This window comes from Psittacula echo (assembly GCF_963264785.1).
Source record: "Psittacula echo genome assembly, chromosome: 6".
Classification (NCBI taxonomy): domain Eukaryota; kingdom Metazoa; phylum Chordata; class Aves; order Psittaciformes; family Psittacidae; genus Psittacula; species Psittacula echo.
In genome coordinates this window covers 60643481-60664370 of record NC_137743.1, presented here as the reverse complement: position 1 = coordinate 60664370, position 20890 = coordinate 60643481, and the positions used below count along the sequence as shown (strand labels likewise).

Here is a 20890-nt window from a genome sequence, read left to right as displayed (position 1 = left end):
GATTAGGAGTCGGTTATTCTTATGCCTTCTAAACTATGTTCTGCCAACCATCTACACACGTTAGGGGTGTCTTACGCAGCTCGAAAGAGCGCTCACTTCACTTACACGTAACAAACACTTCCACCGACAGAACGCCGCGGCCCCTTCCGGAAGCTGTACTGCACCGTACCCGCCCTTTCCGCCTCCCGGGGCGCGCTCGCGCTGCCGGCCGCCACTTCCGGCAGGGTGATGGGGGGGTGGTGGTGGTGGTGGCTGCCGCCGCTGCCGCCGGAGCGAGGGAGGGCGCACAGGACCCGCCGCCGTCTCTCTGGGGCCCGGAGCTGCGGCACTGCCACTTAGCGCTGCTGCGGCGGCAGGTGAGCTGCCGGGCTTTGCGGGGTGGGCTGCTCCCCTCCTGTCTTCCCCGCGGGGGTCCTGCGCCTGCCCGCAGCGGAGCGCCGAGACCGCCCGGGCCTTGGGAGGGAAGCCCGCTGCTGAGCGGCTCGGTCTCCGGGCTGCCTCCGTTATGTGTGCGGGCTGCGGGCGGGCTCTGCGGGTCTCGGGAGGGGAAGGGCTGCGCCGGTCCCGTGGCTGTGTTGTGGGAGAGCAGCTGCGTTTGCCGCAGGAGCGGGGAAAAAGCCTCTCGAATTGCCTGTTGTCGCTAAAATCCTGTCCAGCGTGGAGGTGCGATCGCCACTCCGGGCGGGCAGACAGGCTGTCGACCGTACAGCCCTGCGCTTTCGGAGCTGGCCTTTGAGGAAACCAGTTTGCTCAGACACTAAAAATCGTGCGTGTTTCTCGCTTAAGTTACTTCGTCTGCTGTGGATCGGATGAAGTAGTTTAGTCCTAGTGTCTGGTTCGGTCGATGTCCGTCTGAACTTTGTGTATTTTCTATTCAACCGTGATCAACAAGGAGAAAGCCTCGCTAGGAGACAGGGCGTGAGTGTGTATGTCAGGGAGGAGGCAGGATCCACGAGTGGGTCACGCACCAGGTGGGTCGGGGCGTGCTGCTACTGTGCAGGTCTGGGAAAAGAGGGAAATCGTTTGGGTTCTCATTACTGCTTCAGCCTGCACAGGAAACAGCTCATCTCTGGGAGTCATGCTTTGTGTCAGTCTTACAGTTTGGTAACGAAACAGTTGTACCAGGTCGAAACTGATATTCAGCTATCTGATTTTCTCTGCCAGTGGTATAAAATTGGTGGGTTTCCTGAAAGTAGAGTATTTAGTTCTGAGTAAAAAGTTTCTGAGCATGTAGGATTTGATAATTACAAGGCAAAGTGCTGTTACCCTGTTTGCATGCATGCTCTTCGAGGTTCGGGATTAAATGGAGGAGTATGCCTGTGTGGGACAGACTTTGTGTGAGTTTAAGGCTTGAGTGTGCTCAGAAAGTTGAAGCTCTGTGGGAACTGTTATCTGCTCAGTGTCTCAAATCTACATTGCTAACGCCTTAGATGGCTTTTTGTATTAATGATTCACTTAATGATTGCTATTTTAAAAAAATAATTATTCGAAAGGGTAGGGTTTTTCAGCTCTGTAAGTTAATTGAAGAAGAGGCAAAGGAGAGGCAGTTTTAATGTCCGTGTATGTATTGGTTTGTAACTGAAGTGATCTCATGGGTTTGTATTTGATATTTCAGTTAGGAAAATTTGCTTTATCAAAACCCAATGCACGTTCTGTGTTGTAAGGTGACCATTCTATGACTTGATGGAAGATTCCACTTGTGCCATATATGCTTCATTTTCAAAGAGCTCCCATGTGCAGCTGGACATGGTGTCTGTACCACCTCCACAGAGCAGCTGTTCGCACTGTGTTCTGGAGTGGCAAGAGCTCAGCGAGACATTTCCTGGCATTTAAGTGCCCCTCAGGTTTGGTAGGGGGTGCCTCTTGCTGGATATCAGAGGTAAGAGAATGCATCTGGTCTTGTTCCTCCTTTGGCTTTCTGTGATATAAAAAAAAAAGGTGGAAATAACTCGCAGGATTCGGGTGAAGTGATTTTTATACCCAGTGGAAGGGAAGTCTTTGGGAAGTTTCGTAAGTTTTTTGTTGCACAAGTGCTACTTAGATGTGAAGGATACATTCTGTATATTTGTAAAGAGCAAGAATTTTGTATTATGTTGTTTGCTGATTTGTGTGATCTTTTTGCTGGCTCGTTGGGGTCTTTTTTCGTAGCATAGAATTAAAAACACAGATTAGCCTAAAAGTTGCAGTCTTCTCAGGCTCTATACTATCACTTTGCTTTGTACAGAGCTCAGTTTTGCAGCCTGTTGAGCTGGTTGAGGTCCGTAAACCATACTACTTTATAAATGTTTATTTGATAACCACATAACTTTTAAAACTTTTTTATTTCTAATTTATTTTAATGCCTCTAAATGAGGAAGATTCATAGATTTTTTCACTAGACCAGAAAGGTCAGGTTGTAAATGATTGTGGAGATTAAAAACAAACACAGTTTCACTTCACATACTGTTAATGGAGAGTTTGTTCATGTCCTCCTCTATTTCCATACGAAGATGAGGGTGTGGGAAGAAAAGAAAGCAATAAAAGGGGAAGACCAGACCTGAATTTTTTCACTGCTAAATTGTATAAGGACAAAGAGCAGCAGACATTCTGTTAAGAGATTGATATACAATTTCTTGAAGTTGGAGGAACAAATACTTGACATTTAGCATGTGAAATGTTCAAAGTCTTGTACAAATATTAATGAAATACTGTGAATTACATCCTAAGAGAAGTGGTTGGAGTACTTGATCAGTTGTTTAAAAATCACTTGTGTCTTGAATTATGGTGGTAGGATAAAAAAATGTTTTGTTAGGTGGTTAGTAGATTAGGAGTTGAGCTGCTCTAAGTGTTCACTTGAGTGTAATAGTACAACCCATTTGGTTTAATGAGGTGTAAAAGTCAGGGAGCAGTTAGCTTGCTGCAGTATGTAACTGCAGTTAGTGGTTCTTAAGACAAATATTTTTAGCTTTCAGGAGGACTTTCTGTAGTAGCTGCTGTCGGTTTTGCATGGACGCGTTCCAACATAAGGACTCTTCCAAGTATATGGAACTCGTCTTTGATCTGTACAGTATCAGTTCTATATTTTCCACAATGCAGCACTTCAGTAAATGATTCTTGAAAAGCATGTTTTCCTTGATGGTTTAAAACTTAAGATATACAGTAAACTAAATGAGTGTTACTATATGACATTTCTTATCTTACCTTCATAAATAGCATTAAGGTGCTTGAATACAGATAAAATACTGCTGATAATCTCAGTTACTAGAAATGTTATTGAAACAACTTGACAGCAAAGTCACTAAAACTGAATGCAAGTTTTGCAGAAATCTTTCTGCATTTTAAATTATTGTATGCTGGCTTCAGGAAAATACTTGGCCAATTTTTCAGTCTTATGGTGGGCATTGTGCTATATTTGATTAATTTAATATATAGCATGGTAGTTATTGTATTAAAAGCACTTGAAAAATCATGTATTGTTTTCGCAAGTGTTCTTCTTTTGTGTTTACAAGATACTGTACTATATATGGTGGCATTTAGAAGGTAAGGATGAAGTCACTGTATACTGTATAGCAGTGAAACCTCTGGTGCTATTTGCTTGAAATAAGCACTGAAGAATTCAGAGTTTTCAGGAAGAGCAAATGACTAGCTTCTGATGCAAGTCAGCAGTGTCCAAGGCTTTTAATGCATAACAAGGCAGTGCTGTATGTTCTTTTTCCAACACAGCATTACCAAGTTGGTATGTGACAATAGCCGCCTTATTGCAGGCTGGCCCAGTGCATGTTTTTGTGTATGGCTTTTTTGTGCTGGGGAGCTCAAATCTGGGTCTTACCCACATTGCTAACCAGCAGGCTTTGTACAGAAAAACTTTTCCCCTGAAATGCGGGATGTCGTGCTCCTAGCCTAGCAGAAGGAGGGGCTGAGTTGGAGTTGCCTGTATTCGAACTTCAGCTTGAAACCTTCTGCAAAGAAATGTAGGTTAAATCACTTGATATCTAATAGTTTTTCCAGTGTTCTTCCTAAAATTCATCCCAAGGATAGTGAGACTTGAGCCTAGCTCGGGGAAAGGGGGGGAAGTCAAGAGGTATGTCAGTAAGGAGAGCCACGGGTTTTCCCAGGCCCATGAGGGCAGGTGCTGAAGCAGTGATGGTGCTGGCAGTTTTGCACACGCGTCTGGAATAAAGAAATCCACTCAGCATTCCGCTAACTGCTGCAGAGTAACTAGGATCTTATTTAAACCTTCAGCTATGGTTCTGGTGTAATCAAGTTTTGTTTCTGTAACAAAACTGCAGCCTAATGTTAGTGTGATATAATTGCTACTTCTGCTTGGGTAGAGTAGTGGTAACAACTTTTTCCACATTTTTACCTCAGTATACTGACTCAAAGTCTGTATGCTAGGAAAGTTAGTACATAATGGTTGACTGGCAGTAATTCAGTAGGGGAAAACATGATAGAATTACATACAGTCATTTTGAGAGAGATGAATTTTCCCTATTTAAATACAAATCCAAGAAATGTTGTGCTCACAACTAGGGTATACTCAGCCTCTCAGAAGCATCTCTTCTTAAAATGCCCTAACCAAATGGTAGAAATGTTCATGGCATATACAGTAACGTTTTTTCTTTTTAAAAAAGAAATACTTACACACATGTGCTTTAATTTCATATTCAGTTGAGTTCATGGTGTTAATTAAAAGGCTGGGGAAGGAAAAAGGGAAACAGGACACATGATACTTACTGCTGATGAGCTGACAAAGCATGACATCACAGTAATCAACTAGCTAGCTACAGATGTTGCTGATGTCAGGCAAAAAAAGTATTTTGCCTTCTGATGCTGAAGTTTTTGCTTGCTTTGTGTTTACTCATGCACGTTATTCGTCATTAATTAATGTTATCCATTATCCGGTTTCACCGATAAAACCAGTAATGTAGAAGGCTAAGTAGTTACCAGGGCTGCTTTCTTTCAAAAGACAAGTATGGTTTTCTAGGTGGCTTGGTCTCATCTGCTGTGTTCGTCTTTCTTTGCAGGCTGGTGGTGCTGGAGATACTACGTAGCCTTCTTAAGCTTAAAAAACTAACAGGAGCAGTTGGCACAGAGATCTGTATTGTATTCCAGGTGCGAAGAATGTGAGGATAAGTGCTTTTTACATTTTAAACTACAGAAGTGGCACTAAATGAGTAGTTTGAAGGAGAAGGCAGTTTCTGAGTTAAAAGAAATTGCCATGTGATCAAAACTAATCTATTATGTTACTGTTGAGACAAAATTAGCTACCTGCTATGAGCAGTGATACATGGTTTTTTTGTAAGTGCTTGTTTCTTCTTTTGATTTCTTTGTCTTTTCTAGTTGGTTAAATGTCTTTGACAGCATTAGAAAACAGGAGCAGGCCCATTCAGGTTCATCTTAAGGTTGATGTAGACTCTCCCAGGTCCAGCCCATTCAGTAGTGATCTTTGATGAGTATGCTCATTCAGTGTTGTAAGGTTACTTTCATTGCATGTTTGGTAAGAGTTGATTTTTATTCCCGCAGTGCCAGATGAAGAAACACTGGGCTGGTGCTAGGCTACCTGACTTGTGACAAACGGACAGAATTCTTCCAGGTTAGGGAGAGTTTCCTGCCTTTGCCCTTTGCTTCAGTTAGAAGGCAAATCATAAAATGAGTGTATTTTTGGTGAGTCTAAATTCACTTTTTTCATAGAAAGCTTCTGACGATTACAGTGTTATAAAATATACCATGATTAACTTTTTTCAGTATTTTGTCTGTATTTCTGAGTAAGGAAAGCTTTAAATCCAGACAAGCAACTCAAGTTTTGTTTGCTTGTTTTACTGGATGTTTTGGATTTAGTGTGAGAATAATTGTGGTAACACACTGATTAGTTGTTGCTAAGTAGTGCTGACCCTAATCAAGGATGTTTCGGTTTCCCATGCTCTACCAGTGAGGAGGTACACAAGAAGCTGAGATGGAGCACAGCCGTGACAGCTGACCCAAATTAGTTTAAGGGATATTCCATACCATGGAATATCATTCTCAGTATATAAACTGGGGGGAGTTGATCAGGAGCCACCAATCGCTGTTTGGGGACAGGCTGGGTATTGGCCAGAGAGTGGAGAGTGACTGTATTGTGCATCACTTGTCTTTCATGGATTTTATTCACCTCTCTCTTCTTTCGTTATCTCCCTTTTTTGTTGTTTTATTGTTATTCTGTTTTGCTTCATTTCAATTATTAAACTGTTCCTATCTCAATCCATGGGTTTGGGTTGAGACTTTTCTCCCCAGTCTACTGGGACAGGATGGGGGAGTGTGCAAGCAGCTGTGTGGTACTTAAGTTTCCAGCTGGGGTTAGAACACAACACTGGAATAGAGTAAAAATATGTAGTACCCAAAAAGGTCAATTAACTGATCACTAATTACAAATTAAATTTCATAATTTCTTTTATTAATAGCTCTGTGAGCAAAGTAGTTGTTACAATTGTCTTGAGCAAGACTTTCAAAAATAGTAAAATAACATAGAAATGAAAAAATACCATTTCATATGGAGAAGGAAAAGTGCAGTAAATGCAGAGTTTCTAGTAGTGGTTTATGGATGTTTTGGCAACTATTTAAATCAGGGTATTAAAGCTTATAGACATATTGACCATATATGGAGTTTTGACAAGTTAAAACTATGCATTAAGTACATGTCGTTAATATGCAGTCAAGTCAAGAGAGAGTATCTTCAGAAGGATCACTCCCATAAATCTTTTCTAAGAGCAAATTTGATCTATGCACTCGTTTTCTTCTGAACTATTTCTTTTGCACTGCTGGGAAATATCATTGGACAAATTGAATCTTCTCTGATAGAGAATAAAATAGTATGTAGTCCTACTATAACCTGGAAGAAAAAGTTGCATCCAATAACAAGGAGAAGAGCTATTTGTAACAGTAAGAGGTACGGTATCTCTTTAAAGAGAGAAGTGAGAGGAAAGAGCTCTTGGTTTTGGAAGAGCTGTGCCCCTGAAAAAGATATACACCTGTGTTGAATATTCATGATGGGTTTGAGTACCTGTGCACTGTATACAGAAGCTAAATAATAGATTAAATAGATCGTTTTCTTCTTTTCAGTCTGAAAACCTTGAGTGATGTATGTGGCACTAGTGTATTGTACTGTCTTGTATTTTGAGATCTGGTTAGCATGATTGAAGCATGCTAGTTAATTGCACTTTTTTTGAGTACAAAAGAAGAGTTGTGAAATGGTAGCTGTTTCTTGGATGGTAGCTGTACATAAACCACCAAATATAAATTATGCACAAATCCATTCTGTACTGCTGTAGGTCTTAAATATTAGATAAGCTTTTTATTACTTTGACATCACCAGTAGCCTTTTCAAGTTTTTCTGTGTATTCCACATAATGTTCTGTGGTTATATGTTTTTCTGGTCATTGTTCTAGATTGTTCTGGTGACTTGACACCTCCAAGTGACTAAAATGTTCCCGAGATGTCTTGCTTTCATCAATGTTCTAGAGTCAAGAAAGCAGTTATTGAGAAACCTGTATGAAGAGAAAACATATTTTCTGGGATTTGTGTGTTATCTATTACCAAATTACTTTTAAAGATACTTTTGAATTAAAGCTAATGCTTCAATTTTAGTGATGTTATTTGGAAAGCTGAATATTTTAAAGTATTTGCAATGTAGTAAGAGTCTAAATTACTGAGATCAAACAAAGGTATAAATGTTTACAAATATGTAAAGGGTGAGTGTCAGGATGATGGAGCTAGGTTTTCTTCAGTGATGTCCAGTGATAGGACAAGGGGTAATGGGTGTAAACTGGAGCATAAGAGGTTCCATGTGAACATCAGGAAAAACTTCTTTACTGTGAGAGTGACAGAGCACTGGAACAGGTTGCCCAGGGGGGTTGTGGAGTCTCCTACGTTGGAGATATTCAGGACCCGGCTGGACAAGTTCCTGTGTGATGTACTCTAAGTTACCCTGCTCTTGCAGGGGGGTTGGACTAGATGATCTTTTGAGGTCCCTTCCAACCCTCGGGATTCTGTGATTCTGTGATGACTGCACCATCAACATACAACTAAGATGCCTCAGATCCATATTATTAGGTTTACTGGGGAGGGGCTTCGGGGGAAATGTCATGCCAGCAAAGCTTCAGTGTGTATTTTAAAACAGTGGAATGTATTGGACCTGTAATGTATTATTTTAGCTTTAATTTAGTTTTATGTGGCTGCTGGCTATACTTTCTTGCTTAGTTTATGAACTGCAAAAAGTGGAAGAGACTAATGATTAAGCTGGTATTTAAAAAGAGTAAACTTTGTTTTTCATCTCCTGGTGCAATTAATAAACTCTATTTATTTTAACAAAATAATTAAAAAAAAAAGCTTAATAAATTAAGCTTTTTGGTAGCTTTAAATTTCTATTTAGGAACAAGTGAGATAATCTTAATGTAGCTTTGTGTGAATAAAAAATGTTTTACAAGCATTTTTATATTATTTACCTAATTAATTATATGTTTGTTTTTCTCCTGGCTCTTCTATAAAAAACCTTTTGCTAATTAAGCCTCTAAAATCGCACAAAATGCATTGGCATTTTGTTAATCTTTGTTAAACAGTCAGGTCTTGTCTTTTTCTCCAATATGTAACAGGTCAATTTTATTGACGTATAGAGAAGGATGATGGCAGGCAGTAGCCAGCTTTGCATTCGACGTTGGACTACCAAGAACGTGGCCAAGTGGCTGAAGGAAGAAGGCTTCTGTGAATACGTGGATGTTTTGTGCAATAGACACAGGCTAGATGGAATTACGTTGCTGACGCTAACTGAATATGATTTACGATCCCCTCCTTTGGAAATCAAAGTCCTGGGGGATATCAAAAGGCTAATGTTGTCCATACGCAAACTACAGAAGCAACATATTGATGTCCTAGAAGAGCTGGGTTACAACAGTGATAGTCATGTTGGCACAGGCCCAAGTGTTGGTTCGCTACAGGGCACAGATTGGTTTTGTAATGGTGAAGTACCTCGAGACTATGATGGACCAATTACTGACTCAAATGGTGATCAGTATCAATATACAAATGGAAAAAACAAGCACTCTACACGAAGACTGGACCCAGAATATTGGAAGACAATTTTAAGTTGTGTGTATGTCTTCATAGTGTTTGGCTTTACATCATTCGTTATGGTTATAGTACATGAGCGAGTACCTGACATGCAAACGTATCCACCTCTACCAGACATATTTCTAGATAGGTAAGAAAGTTTTTTTTAAAGTTTTCCTTTAAAACAAAATAGTAAATTGATAGCTAAAATATAGGCTGTCTTTTCTTCATTCTTAAAATTTTATGTGCTCTTGAAGATGCCTCTGAGAAATAGTAATTGGACTATACTAAACCCTTCTACTAAGATTGAAATGTGCATCAGTTAGATACAGAGATTTAGTCTTCCTTAAGGGAAAATAATTTGAGCTGTTGACATATCTTACATATACTTAATTCTACATCCTTAGCTGATCACAACACAGGCATTAATTTGTTTAACTTCTCATTCTAGTAGAAAGGGTGATGGTCAGCTGGCATAGATAAGCAGCCATATGCTTTTTCTGAAATCCAAGTACTTCTATGAAGCCTAACTTGTCTTGATATGGAAAAACTTTCAATGGAGGAATATTTTGGTCTGCTGGTAAACAAGGAATTGAAAGGGAATAGCATAGATAGTGTATTTTTGCTGTCTCCCCGCTGTCAGTTTGTTGAAAATGGTTTAGGGAGACTCTGAAGTAGACTGAATAGACCAGTATCTTTTTTTTAACTGTAGAGTATCTGTGTACTAAAACAGTGTTGTGACTTACACGGTAACCATTCCTTTTTAAAGAAGATATTTCACTTTAGGCAAAAAAGTGACAAAGTAGCAAAGGTGAAATTTAGTCATTGACTACAGATTTAATAGAGGATAAATGCTCCCTTTGAGGAAATATACTTGCACCATAGAGGACTTGTTGCCCAGAGAGTTTTAAAAGACAAGACAAACTGGTGAAGAGATCAGTCTTTGTGATCTCATTACTGCCAGTAATTTCCATTTTCGTTAATGGGTTTCATGATGCCAGTAGAAGTCTAATCTTTCAAATAAGTATGCAGAATCCCCAGTAAATGTAGATGTAATTCAGCAAGTGGAGAGAGAACATGAGCTATGCCATTACTGGATTTTGTTCACAGGGTGCTACCATGGTATTCAGTGAGCAGGAGGATAGGAGAGGTCAGAAAGCAGCAGCTTGCAAAACAATGTGGGAAGATTACTACAAAACTAGCATTTGAGCAGTGCTTTGCTGCCCCTTTGTATCAGGGAGAACACAAAGCTACAAGGAGCAGCCTTTCTTGAGATCTGTTGACCTGTATTTTGGTGAATTTGTAGAGAGGAAATTCTTACTGATGCCACGTGTGTGCAAGAAAGTCCTAAATGTTTCAACAAGCAAGGACAAAAGACTTGTGTATAGTAATTATCACTGAAATCTAACTTTGAAAACAAATTTTATTTTTCCCAATGCTTTTCTGTGTCATTTGGCTTTGTCACAAGTGTTTAGGATTTTAGGCTTTGCAGCATTTCATTAATTGTGTTGACATGGCATTCTTGCAAGCATAAGCAACATAATTGACATGATGCAAGTTTGTGTCAGAATGAAAAAGCCTGTTGGGAAACAATGGTAGAGAAGCACATACTGTTAGTAAATCGCACATGTAAATTAAGAGAGCACACTAGTGATTTTGTTTGACTTAGTGAATGATTTGTAAATGTCTGCTGAAAATAATTATTAGAAATGAGATAATTAAAAATTAAGTAAAATTCTGTTTCATTCTAACAAAATAATTTTTGGCTGTAGTTTAAACTCTTGTCAGATTTATGTGAGTTAGTTTTGTAGTTAGAACTTTATATGCCTTTATTCTCAATACTGAGACTAGAAATAGAAATTAAGCCTTTGTATTTTAAGTTAATTTCCTTGCTTCATCTTTTTTTGTTAGCGTCCCTAGAATACCATGGGCTTTTGCTATGACTGAAGTATGTGGTGTAATTCTTTGCTACATTTGGCTGTTGGTTCTTCTGCTTCATAAACACAGGTACAGTATATAAAATTCGAATTAACTGGTACTTTGGTTCAGAGAAAGGACTGTAACAAAAGTTATGATGATTGTTTAAGATTTTCCATTCAGTAGGGATATTATAAGCTTCTAATATGTCCCAGTTAAAAAAAGGGTTAGGGAGGAGTTAATCAAGAGCGGTCACTTGTGAGTCTTACAAAGGAATAATGTGAATTTACTTTTCTACCAAATTTATATGTAGTTTCCTTCAGAACATAAATATTTCAGAGAGCTACCAGTATATACCCTCATACTCTAACAGTTTTGTATATAAGAAAATCCTATGGGAATGAAATTCCACAGGATGACTGAGCCAGCCTAGCAGCTTGCTGTCACAAAAGGGTAGAAAACTCTTTTGTGTGCATGCATATTTTTAGTTAAATTTTTACCAGTTTGTTGATTTTTATCAGTTTGCCAGCAGAAGGTGTGAGTGCCAAAGCTAGAATAAGTGTAGCTGCAGAGGAGTAGAGCTGTACCTTTTGATGACAGTAAGCTTGCTACAGTGTCTCTCCCTGTCATGTGAAACCATTACAGTACTACTTTAAAAAATAAAAATTAAATAACAAAATTACTGTGAAACTTGCAGTGATGATGATGGGACTCTATGGGATTAATTTGGGATGTGGGGAAATGTTTTCATCATAACCTTCCTGATTAAAAAAATACAGTATATTAGGATTGTTGCAATCAGTTCCTATGTACTTTCCCCAGATCTATACTTCTGCGAAGGCTGTGCAGCCTCATGGGGACAGTATTCTTATTACGCTGCGTTACAATGTTTGTTACCTCACTGTCTGTGCCAGGCCAGCACTTGCAGTGTACTGGAAAGGTAAAAACTTAAAATGCTTTAAATAATTTATTTTTTTTTAATATACATACATATATATATATATAAAATTAGGATTGGTGTGACCATAATGTTGTATGTGTGTTTGTAAGAACACTGATGTCCTCTCCTGTTCCACTCATGGAATGCCCCTTTGTCAGTTGCCATTGTCTTTAGGAGTCTCAGAAGCACTTGCCACTTTGGAGAGGAGATAGTTACTCAGGGAGAGGTGTTGAGAATATTTTACAATGTAAACTGGAGAGAGTACACTGGAGAAACATGGACTTAAGATACTGACTTCATGAAGAAAAGCTGAAAGTGGAGTAATTGCATCTGTGTCTTGTTGGATGCTGAAAACAACCCCCTCAAACTCCTCTTATTATTTCACGCCTTCTAATAAGGGTTATTCTATAGAACATGGGATTTTGTGCTTTTATCTGAACCTATAGTTAGAAGAGAGTTGAGCTGAATATATTGCAAATTTGACAAGGACACATTGGGAGGTGGATAACCTGCATTTTAATGAAAAACCCATAATAAATACATGATAAATGTATAAAATAGGCGTAGTGTTATAAAGCTAACTTTCAGAACAACTGCTCAGGAAGTGAGGTTAGAGCATACTAAATGTTAATATTGCTGTCTTTCAGTTGTATGGCAATGTTTGGGCAAAACTCCAGCGGGCATTTGCAATATGGAGTGGGTTTGGCATGACTTTGACTGGAGTACATACATGTGGAGATTATATGTTCAGTGGCCACACTGTCGTCCTGACGATGCTCAACTTCTTTGTTACAGAATGTAAGTACAGAGCGTCAATACTTAAATGTCCTTAAGTGTTAAGAATATGGGCTGCTTGCTGTCAACCAAGGGTGCAAGGGTATAAATACTTAAATGTCCTTAAGTATTAAGAGTATCTGGTGCTTGACCTCCTCAAAAAGTTCAGTGTGTAACATTTAAGCAAACAAATAAAAATTAAATTGCTGTGCCCTTTCTCAGGTTTGTGACAGTTCACTTACAGGCGGGAAAGGAACAGCACTTAGATTAATGGAGAGATGAATAGGGCACGTTTGAAAGAACACCTGAGCCAAGAAAATTAGAAAAGCTTTCTAGCTTGCTAATGAGGCAGTACTAAGGAAGTTACTTATGATTGTCTGTTCCTATACACTTCCCTACGTATCTGACACTGATCTCTGTTAGGCAGAATACCTGGCTGTACATTTAGAATAATCCATAAAGCCAAACTGCCAAACCCCATGAGTGAGAATATATGAAACAGTAGTGCTCTTCTGTAAATACAAAGTATGATTTGACATGTTTTGAACAGGGTTATGTGTTTTATGATGTGTTTCCCCTTAGTACATGAAGAAAAGGCATGATTTTCATTAGAAGAACTTGGTTGAACAAAGAATTCTGCTTTGTGTAGTCCTAAACCATTTTAGGATACTCTGTTCATCCGTAAATGCTTAATAGCTGTATTTATAAATGAAGTTATGAAGTGATAAGACATTCATGATTTGTGCCATTGTTTTTTGTTGGCTTTATTGGGCATGTAGATTTAAACAATATTTCCACATGGACACAGTAAGTTCATCACATTTTTGGATGAAAAATTTGTATAAACCCTTGAAATATCTAGGCCTGGATTTCATAATGACCCAGATTTTTTGAGACATTCAAGATTAGTTGTTTTCTGTTTTCTTCTAGATACGCCAAGGAGCTGGAACTTCTTGCACACCTTGTCCTGGGTCCTGAATCTCTTTGGAATCTTCTTCATTTTGGCTGCACATGAACATTACTCTATAGATGTCTTCATTGCCTTTTACATCACTACAAGACTCTTTTTGTATTACCATACATTGGCTAATACTAGAGCATATCAACAGAGTAGGAGAGCAAGGATCTGGTTTCCTATGTTTTCTTTTTTTGAGTGCAATGTTAATGGTACTGTTCCCAATGAGTATTGCTGGCCTTTTTCAAAACCTACTATACTGAAAAGATTGATTGGCTGAAGAGTGTGTAGGTCAGTTCAGATTTTTATGAAGTGTTATGACGAAGATCCTACAAGGCGAGTGTGTGTGTGGGGGGGAATGTAATGTAGTAATTTTCACTCTGTGATCTCCTCCCCTTTGTCTTTGATTCTTAGCCATAAGATGGTGTTCCCACACTTCACAGGGCTGTGGTTTTTTTTCTTGTTGCTAAAATAGAAAACAGTGGGGACTGGTAAAGGCTATCGGTGAACCATGAATATAAACCAGAATACTGTTACCCTTAGTAAGGTTCTTTGTGAATGTTTATGTAACTTTAACCTCAAATATGTGCTTGTACTGAATATAATGGAATTTTTATTTACAGGTCCAAATAATCTCTGTTACTTGACATGACAGCCTTTACGTTTACTTACTAAAAAATTAGAACTTTATGAAGACTTTCTTTTAAAAATCATAAATGTAATTTTCAAAACAAACTCTGTTTATACTCGAAGATTGAGGAGTACTGTGTCATAATGAAGAAAGCAGTATAGTTCCTTGCTAAAAGGGTCTCTTAACTATTAAATAACAAGTCTTAAAGTATAATCAACAGTATAAATGGCCTGCATACACGTTGCCAAAAATGAAAGTCTGCCTTGTGACTATGCAGTGGTGATGTTTTATTTTAATGAGAGCTTATTTAGTCTAGTCTATCAATGTGTCTCTATGGTTATTCTAGCACTTGGAAGTTTTCCCTTTTGTGTTTAAATAAATGACTTAAAGTAAACGCTACATCTACTGAAAGTAAAGTTAATTTAGCATTTGTGAGTTTAAAGCCACAGAATAACTTTTGTGTGGTTTTAATTGCTTTATACCCAAACCTGTGCATGTTTTTTAGGAGCAGCTCTTTAACATTGGAAAACCAGAAAAGTTATATTCATATATCTTACCATCCCATAAATGGATGGGGAAAGTGCATGTAGTAACTCTTTCAAGAAAAGTAATAATAGTGAGTATTGGAAATAGTGCTCATATTGATGTATGTTTTATCGCTCTGGTGTCACCAATATGGTGAATATTTCTGGATATATATACACAGTATATTTGCTTATTTATATAAACACACAGAGTACATGTTCTTCTAACAAGTATGGAAAGAGACTAGTTCTTAACTTGCTCGTGTACTACACTGAAAGATATAAAAGTACCATAAGCAGTTGAGTTTTGGTTGTTTAAAAACCCCAAACCCAAACACACAAAATCCCAAACACAGCAAAATAACTTCCAAACCCAGTCTCTGAGTCTGTAATGCGTAAGCAAGGTTCACAGAGTTTGTGATCTCATATTCAGTCATTTGTAAGGGGACAATACTAATGTTGTCTATAAAGACTTGAAATCAGATTTATGCTAAATGAAAATTTCCAGGTAAATGGTGCAAATAGTAAAAATGGTGCAGACTTTTAAAATTTGGTCTTATGTTACTTTTTAAACCTAATTTAGCTCCTATTCCACAGAGCAGTTGTGCATCTTAGAGTATCTCTGTATTGAGCACACATACGTTGTACTACTCTGCAGACTTTTATATTTCTAACATTCCAATTTTTTAGCAAAATTTCAGGTTTAATACGATATTATTCAATCTGCCATAGACTGATGGCTCTTGCCGTCCAAATTTGGGGGAATATGCTTACACTTAAGAAAAAAATGAGAAAATATTCTGAAAGATTTGAAGACTTTTCATTTGCTGTTCTTACCTTTCTGATTTCAGAAAGGCAATTTGAACATTCCTCTTGAGACTTTATAAGAAGAGCTCTATTTGTTAATTTATATTTGCCTTTTCAATGCACACACAGTTATGAATACAGTTTTTTTTTTTTTAAAACTCTAGGAAACATCTGTTCTCAGGAAGTGCAGAATTCTATTCTGAATTACAACATATGGTGAGATATGCACTTAAACTTGCAAAGCTGTTGGTTCTGAAAAGAACCATGGCAGTGCTAACTGGCATAGTCATGTCTAAAGTGAAAAATTACTTTCCAACTTAGACATGCAGGAGAATTTTCAAGTACAGCCCAGTGTAACAATGTTTACATAAAGTAAAGCTATCATTTCAATACTGGTTTTTTTTAATGAAGTTCATACAGTTAAAGCATAAAACTTCTCTCTTTGTTCTAATTTAATTTTTCAAATTCTGTTAAGTAAATCCATGTTTTAAATCAGTATTGCCTATCAGTTCTTTTAAAGGGAGCTTGATCTTTTGTGCTGATTCCCTTGATGTTAAATATCTAAGTCCAAGGTAAGTAATGAGACACTGGTTTTGCAAGCATTGAAGTGGGTTAAAAGATTGTCAGGATAATTGCCCTCTTCAATTTTGGCAGTTCATTTTGTCTGTCTATAAACATGCAAGAGGAAGGCTTGAAATCGATTGATATAGAATGGGAAAATCTGAACTAACATGCAAAAGAGCCCAGGTCAGTCTGTAAAGTTAGTAATGTAAGCTTTTTGTTAATTAAATGGAAACAAGTTGCCAGTAACTGACAGGCTCAAAGTTCTGTACCTTGTTTTTCAGGAGTCAGTGTTTAAAAAATGTTGCTGCTTCTCTATTGCTGACAAGTGCCTTTAAGTAAAGGCAGCAGAGCATCATTTGGCCTTGGATTTAATGCTAACTATGTTCAGGGCTCTCCTCTTCCCTTTTGTTCATGCATCAATCTTTTTGCTGTCTTTGATTTGCTGCATGTATTTTGTGTAAAGTCATTTTCTGTGGCCTGTGGGAGCACGCACATAATCTGAATTCGGAGTAATTAATGAATTACTGTATTATGTCAGCAAGTACAAACATCAAACAACATTAGTACTACAACATGCACAATCTAATCGAGTAGAAAAGTCTTAACTGAATAACTCTGGATATAAAAAGGAAGGGGAGGATCACTTTTTTTTTTTCTTTTTGTTAACTTAGCAAATCTGGTAATGTTTGAGACTTGACAATAGTCTTAAGCTTTTCCTTATTATTACTAGTTTGGGGATTTGTATGCACATACCTGCAAGTGGTAGACACATAGACACTCCCCCCTCCTCTTTCTTTTTACATCTTATAAAGCTTTCCTGAACTTTTTGCCTTTAGTTTTTCCTTTCTAAAAGGTCTCTTAAACTAGTGGTTTTATGACATTACACTTGCATACAGAAATTAGACTTTAATAGATGTGGGTTTTAGCAAGTTGTGATTACACTGACAAAAGCTTATGGAAGGATCTTTAAGCAAGGTTCCTCCAGCTGTTCTTGAATAATGATAGAAAGCTTCCATATATGCTAATTAACTTCATGTCCTCTGGCAAACGAGATAACACAAAGTGTTGTTACAGAAATGTAGATAGGCTGGAAGTATTTGTCAAGACTAGCAGGAACTGGATCCTGCAAGTATACTGCTTGTGATGAAGCAAATTATATGCTTAACTTTAAGCAATCACTACATACTCTTGACCAGTAAGGGTTACCACTACTGAGTTTAAGCATTTTCTTGAATAAGGGCAAGCGCGTGCTGTATGTGATATACTCTACAGTAATGGGAATAGGTAATGTCACTTTCTTTTAGGTCTTCCCCCCTCCGGTCTACTATAGAGGAAAACATTCCAGTAGAATTTCAAAGAAATTACTACTTAACTGGGTTCTGTGAAAATAAATCTGGGAAAAAAGGGGGGGGGGAGGCATCAAAATCTTGATAGCTGCTTGAAGAAGCGAGAGTCAGTTAAATGATTAAATAAAATGTTATTTTTTTTATGCAAGTGTGTTAAATAAGGTCATTTAGAAGTATTGAAACCCTTCAGTGAGGATAAAAGCACAGGTTCCTGTAATCTTGTTTTCTGTATGGCTGTGTCTCAAGTGCCGAAAAGAGTGTTGAAGGGAAGGAGGGAAGGTTGAACTTGGATGTCAGTACAAGTCTTTTGCAGCAGTTGATATCTCCTTGGGTTTTAAGCAGCACTTGCATACTGCTATGCTTGTTTGCTACTATTTAGGTAGTGGACAAAGGTCCACTAGGTTTTCAAGCACCAAAACTACTGTGGAGCTAAGTCCTAATCAATAAATACACGTTTGAAGAAGTAGCAGATATCTTGGGGAGGCAGGGGGAAAGTAGGTTTTGTGGACCTGGAGAATAACAAAATTAACCTATAATGACTGATAGGTTTTCATCCTATCCATGTAATTTCTACTGAAGAATTTGCAGTAATCTACAGACAATATTGATTATTCTGTGTTTTTTTTAAATAATTAGTATACTTTTGTAGAAGCTTGACCTATAACTACAGAAACCGTAGTCTTGTCAAGATGGAAATTATTTGGCAGAAGTCATAGCAGTGAGTCATTTTACCCTCTGAATTGTTTTGTGCATTTAGACTTTTATCAGTCAAGGGTTAATTGATAGACCGCTGATGATTATACAGATTACTATTTCTGATGTATCTTTGATATCGTCACTATTCTAATTGAAACGGTTTTTTGGGGAAAAAAGTGCTTTGGAGTGAGCCTACTGATGTCTTCTTCATTATATGAAGAAAACCACCAAAAAGACCCTCACAACCCCTCAAACACTATAGTATTGTGAACACTGAACTTCCCATATAGCAGTATCCTGCATACTTAGTATTTGTATCTTAAGAAATGTGCAGTGACTATCATGTATGTAGTTCAGTGACATGCACATTTTTAAAGCCCATTTGTAATAAAGTGTGTAAGAACTTAAGATGATAAACGTGGAGCACAATAACCGAACCTATTAGCCCAGTGACTGTGTAGTTAGAATAAGTCTAATTTAATTTTGCTCTTTCAGTTCAGTTTTGCAAATAGAAGAAATTTGTCAAATGTAAGAAACCACTAACTGCATTCTATGTGGTACTTAAGATAATAGGGATGTAGAAACATGGCTTTCCACACTGAACGGTTACTTCAGTTTTGTTTTGACAGAGAAACCCTAATAGCTAGAAGGTATGCCAGGGAAGTTTGCTGTAAATAAGTAAATATTGTTTTGATTCTAAACTCAGATTGAATTAATATATTGTTTTATATCTTTGTTGTATTAAAACATATTTAAAAGTACTAAAATAAAATATTTGAAAGATGACAAGCGTTTGTTTTACATCATGTGTAAAATGATGGCTCTCTGTCTCTGTTAGCATTGTGACCGTAGGCATATACCTGAGTAATCTCGGATTTAGAATTGTTTTTCCTCAAAGCTCTGTTTCACACCAAAGCTCTGGTGTGAAAATGCATGCTGCATAATGCCTATATCAGGGTGCAGGATGTTTTTGCCAGTTGTAAATTGTTTTGGCAAATTACTTAATATATTTTTGTTATTGAGATGTTGGAAAATGCATTCCATCTTGTAGGATCTCAGTTAAGTATGACAAGAGGGTTTTCAAAGGTTCTTCAGCTGAAGTAACTTTAATGGCTCTAGGTATTGGTGCTGAATAGCGTTACAGTAAATCAACAGTCTCTAAAAACTGTTGAGAAAAACTGAAAGAGTAAAGGTAGCTTCTGAAAACTTACTCTTCTAATATGTTTATGTTAGGTTTGTTGTTTTCAGTCACAGATTTCAGTCATCTGATATGTGAAAGAATGTACACTTACTCCTATGGAGAAACTTGAACAGGATACCAGGTATTCTGTGTGCCCTGGAGCTGCATGTTCGTATTTGCAAATGGCAGTTTTGAAATTATTTTGTGATCTTAATCTAGCTGAAACGTTCTCTGATTAGCGTTAGCCAGGTAAATTTAATGTACTGAAACGTTAGGAAGTTTTTCATTTACCTCCCTCAATTATAAAATCTTGGTCAATATCTAATTTCGATGAAAAATTCTGAATGTGAAGCCCTTCAGTGTGACTTTTTTTTTTAATAATCAGTTGTTAAAGACCAGATTTAAAAAAGAAATGTGTGTGTCAGTACATCTTACTCAAAGAAGGGCAGAGGGGGAAACAAGAGCAGTAAGGTTCAGTGTACCAGTTACAGACTATCTGGTCTTTGCTCTGATATTCTGGGAAGCAGTAGGTTCTAGGCAGCTTTAAGCAAGTATGTGCTTTGTGTGTTGTAAAACAGATTGGGAAGACTTCCAGGGAAAATAGCTGCCTGCATCCCAGAATATGTTACACTACTGCTTAGAGATACAACCTTTGAATAAAAATAATCTTTCACCTCAGCAATAATTTGTACTTCTCTGTATGACTGGTACAATTGGCGATAGAAATAGTTGCTGCTATCTGTAATGAAGGCATAAAACAGGATCTATGCAGATGGGCTTAAGTTTGGTGTTAAAATGCAGGTAAAACACCTCTCTCTACCCTGCACTCTTTATTTGGTAGAATGCGGGGATAATCAACTTCAGATTGTCCTTCTTGGACCATTTGTTCTACTATAATTTGAGACAATACCCCTAAAACAAAAGGGGCAGAGGGGAAGAGTAGACAGCAGCACACAGCATTTGCTATTTTTATTGTAGCACTGAAGGAGAGTCTTTAGTAAATGTAAAGAAAAGCAATCAATTTCATGGATCCTGTGAAGGAGACTGGAGTATGGAGCTTGGGAGGTTAACCAAAACATGTCTAGGAGGTGACTGTGTCATCTAAGGAGTCCCTCTGGTGCTTGAATGGAAGCACTGAAAGAGCTGGTAAGACTGTAACTTGCAATTTTGGTCTTTTTGTAACTTGTTACAAGTCTCACCACAGAGGCTCCTTGCAGAGCTGAAGTTTTTTGATTCAAATTACTTCAGGATGTTAGGGTTTTGGAGGGGGGGAGAGTTGGCAAAGCAAAGAAGATTTCTGTATTTTAACAGCGCTTTTTAAAAGATTCCTTAGTGGGCTGGTTGGGGTTTTTGTAATACCAGGGAAGGCTTGTAATACTGAATACGTACAGAATAATAACCTGATATGGCTGTTGTTCATACATGCAGATAAACTGTTGCATATCACAAACACTTTGTGCATGCTTCTGCCAGAAACAAGGTTAGTGATGTTCTCCCCG

General features: G+C 37.8%; 1 protein-coding gene across 4 annotated transcripts; it reads left to right on the top strand.

Moving 5' to 3' along the window:
- Positions 1 to 225: 225 nt before the first annotated feature.
- Positions 226 to 19000, top strand: SAMD8 (sterile alpha motif domain containing 8). Of its 4 annotated transcripts, none has more exons than XM_080621260.1 (7): positions 226 to 356; positions 1665 to 1879; positions 8604 to 9208; positions 10969 to 11064; positions 11797 to 11914; positions 12562 to 12712; positions 13619 to 19000. In XM_080621260.1, the coding sequence occupies exons 3-7, from the start codon at positions 8631 to 8633 to the stop codon at positions 13921 to 13923; spliced, it is 1248 nt and encodes a 415-aa protein (XP_080477386.1). In that variant the 5' UTR covers positions 226 to 356; positions 1665 to 1879; positions 8604 to 8630; the 3' UTR covers positions 13924 to 19000. The 4 variants fall into 4 exon arrangements, with proteins under 4 accessions (XP_080477386.1, XP_080477389.1, XP_080477387.1 ...); XM_080621261.1 differs by having other exon boundaries at positions 239 to 356; positions 1726 to 1879; XM_080621263.1 differs by lacking the exon at positions 1665 to 1879 and having other exon boundaries at positions 231 to 356.
- The last annotated feature ends 1890 nt before the right edge of the window (positions 19001 to 20890 follow it).

Excerpts from the sequence above, each read along its gene's own strand:
- SAMD8 (XM_080621260.1), top strand. The coding sequence starts at position 8,631 with ATGATGGCAGGCAGTAGCCAGCTTTGCATTCGACGTTGGACTACCAAG. Across the intron at positions 11,065-11,796 it reads CTTCTGCTTCATAAACACAG|ATCTATACTTCTGCGAAGGC; the intron begins GTACAGTATATA and ends TACTTTCCCCAG. Across the intron at positions 11,915-12,561 it reads ACTTGCAGTGTACTGGAAAG|TTGTATGGCAATGTTTGGGC; the intron begins GTAAAAACTTAA and ends GCTGTCTTTCAG.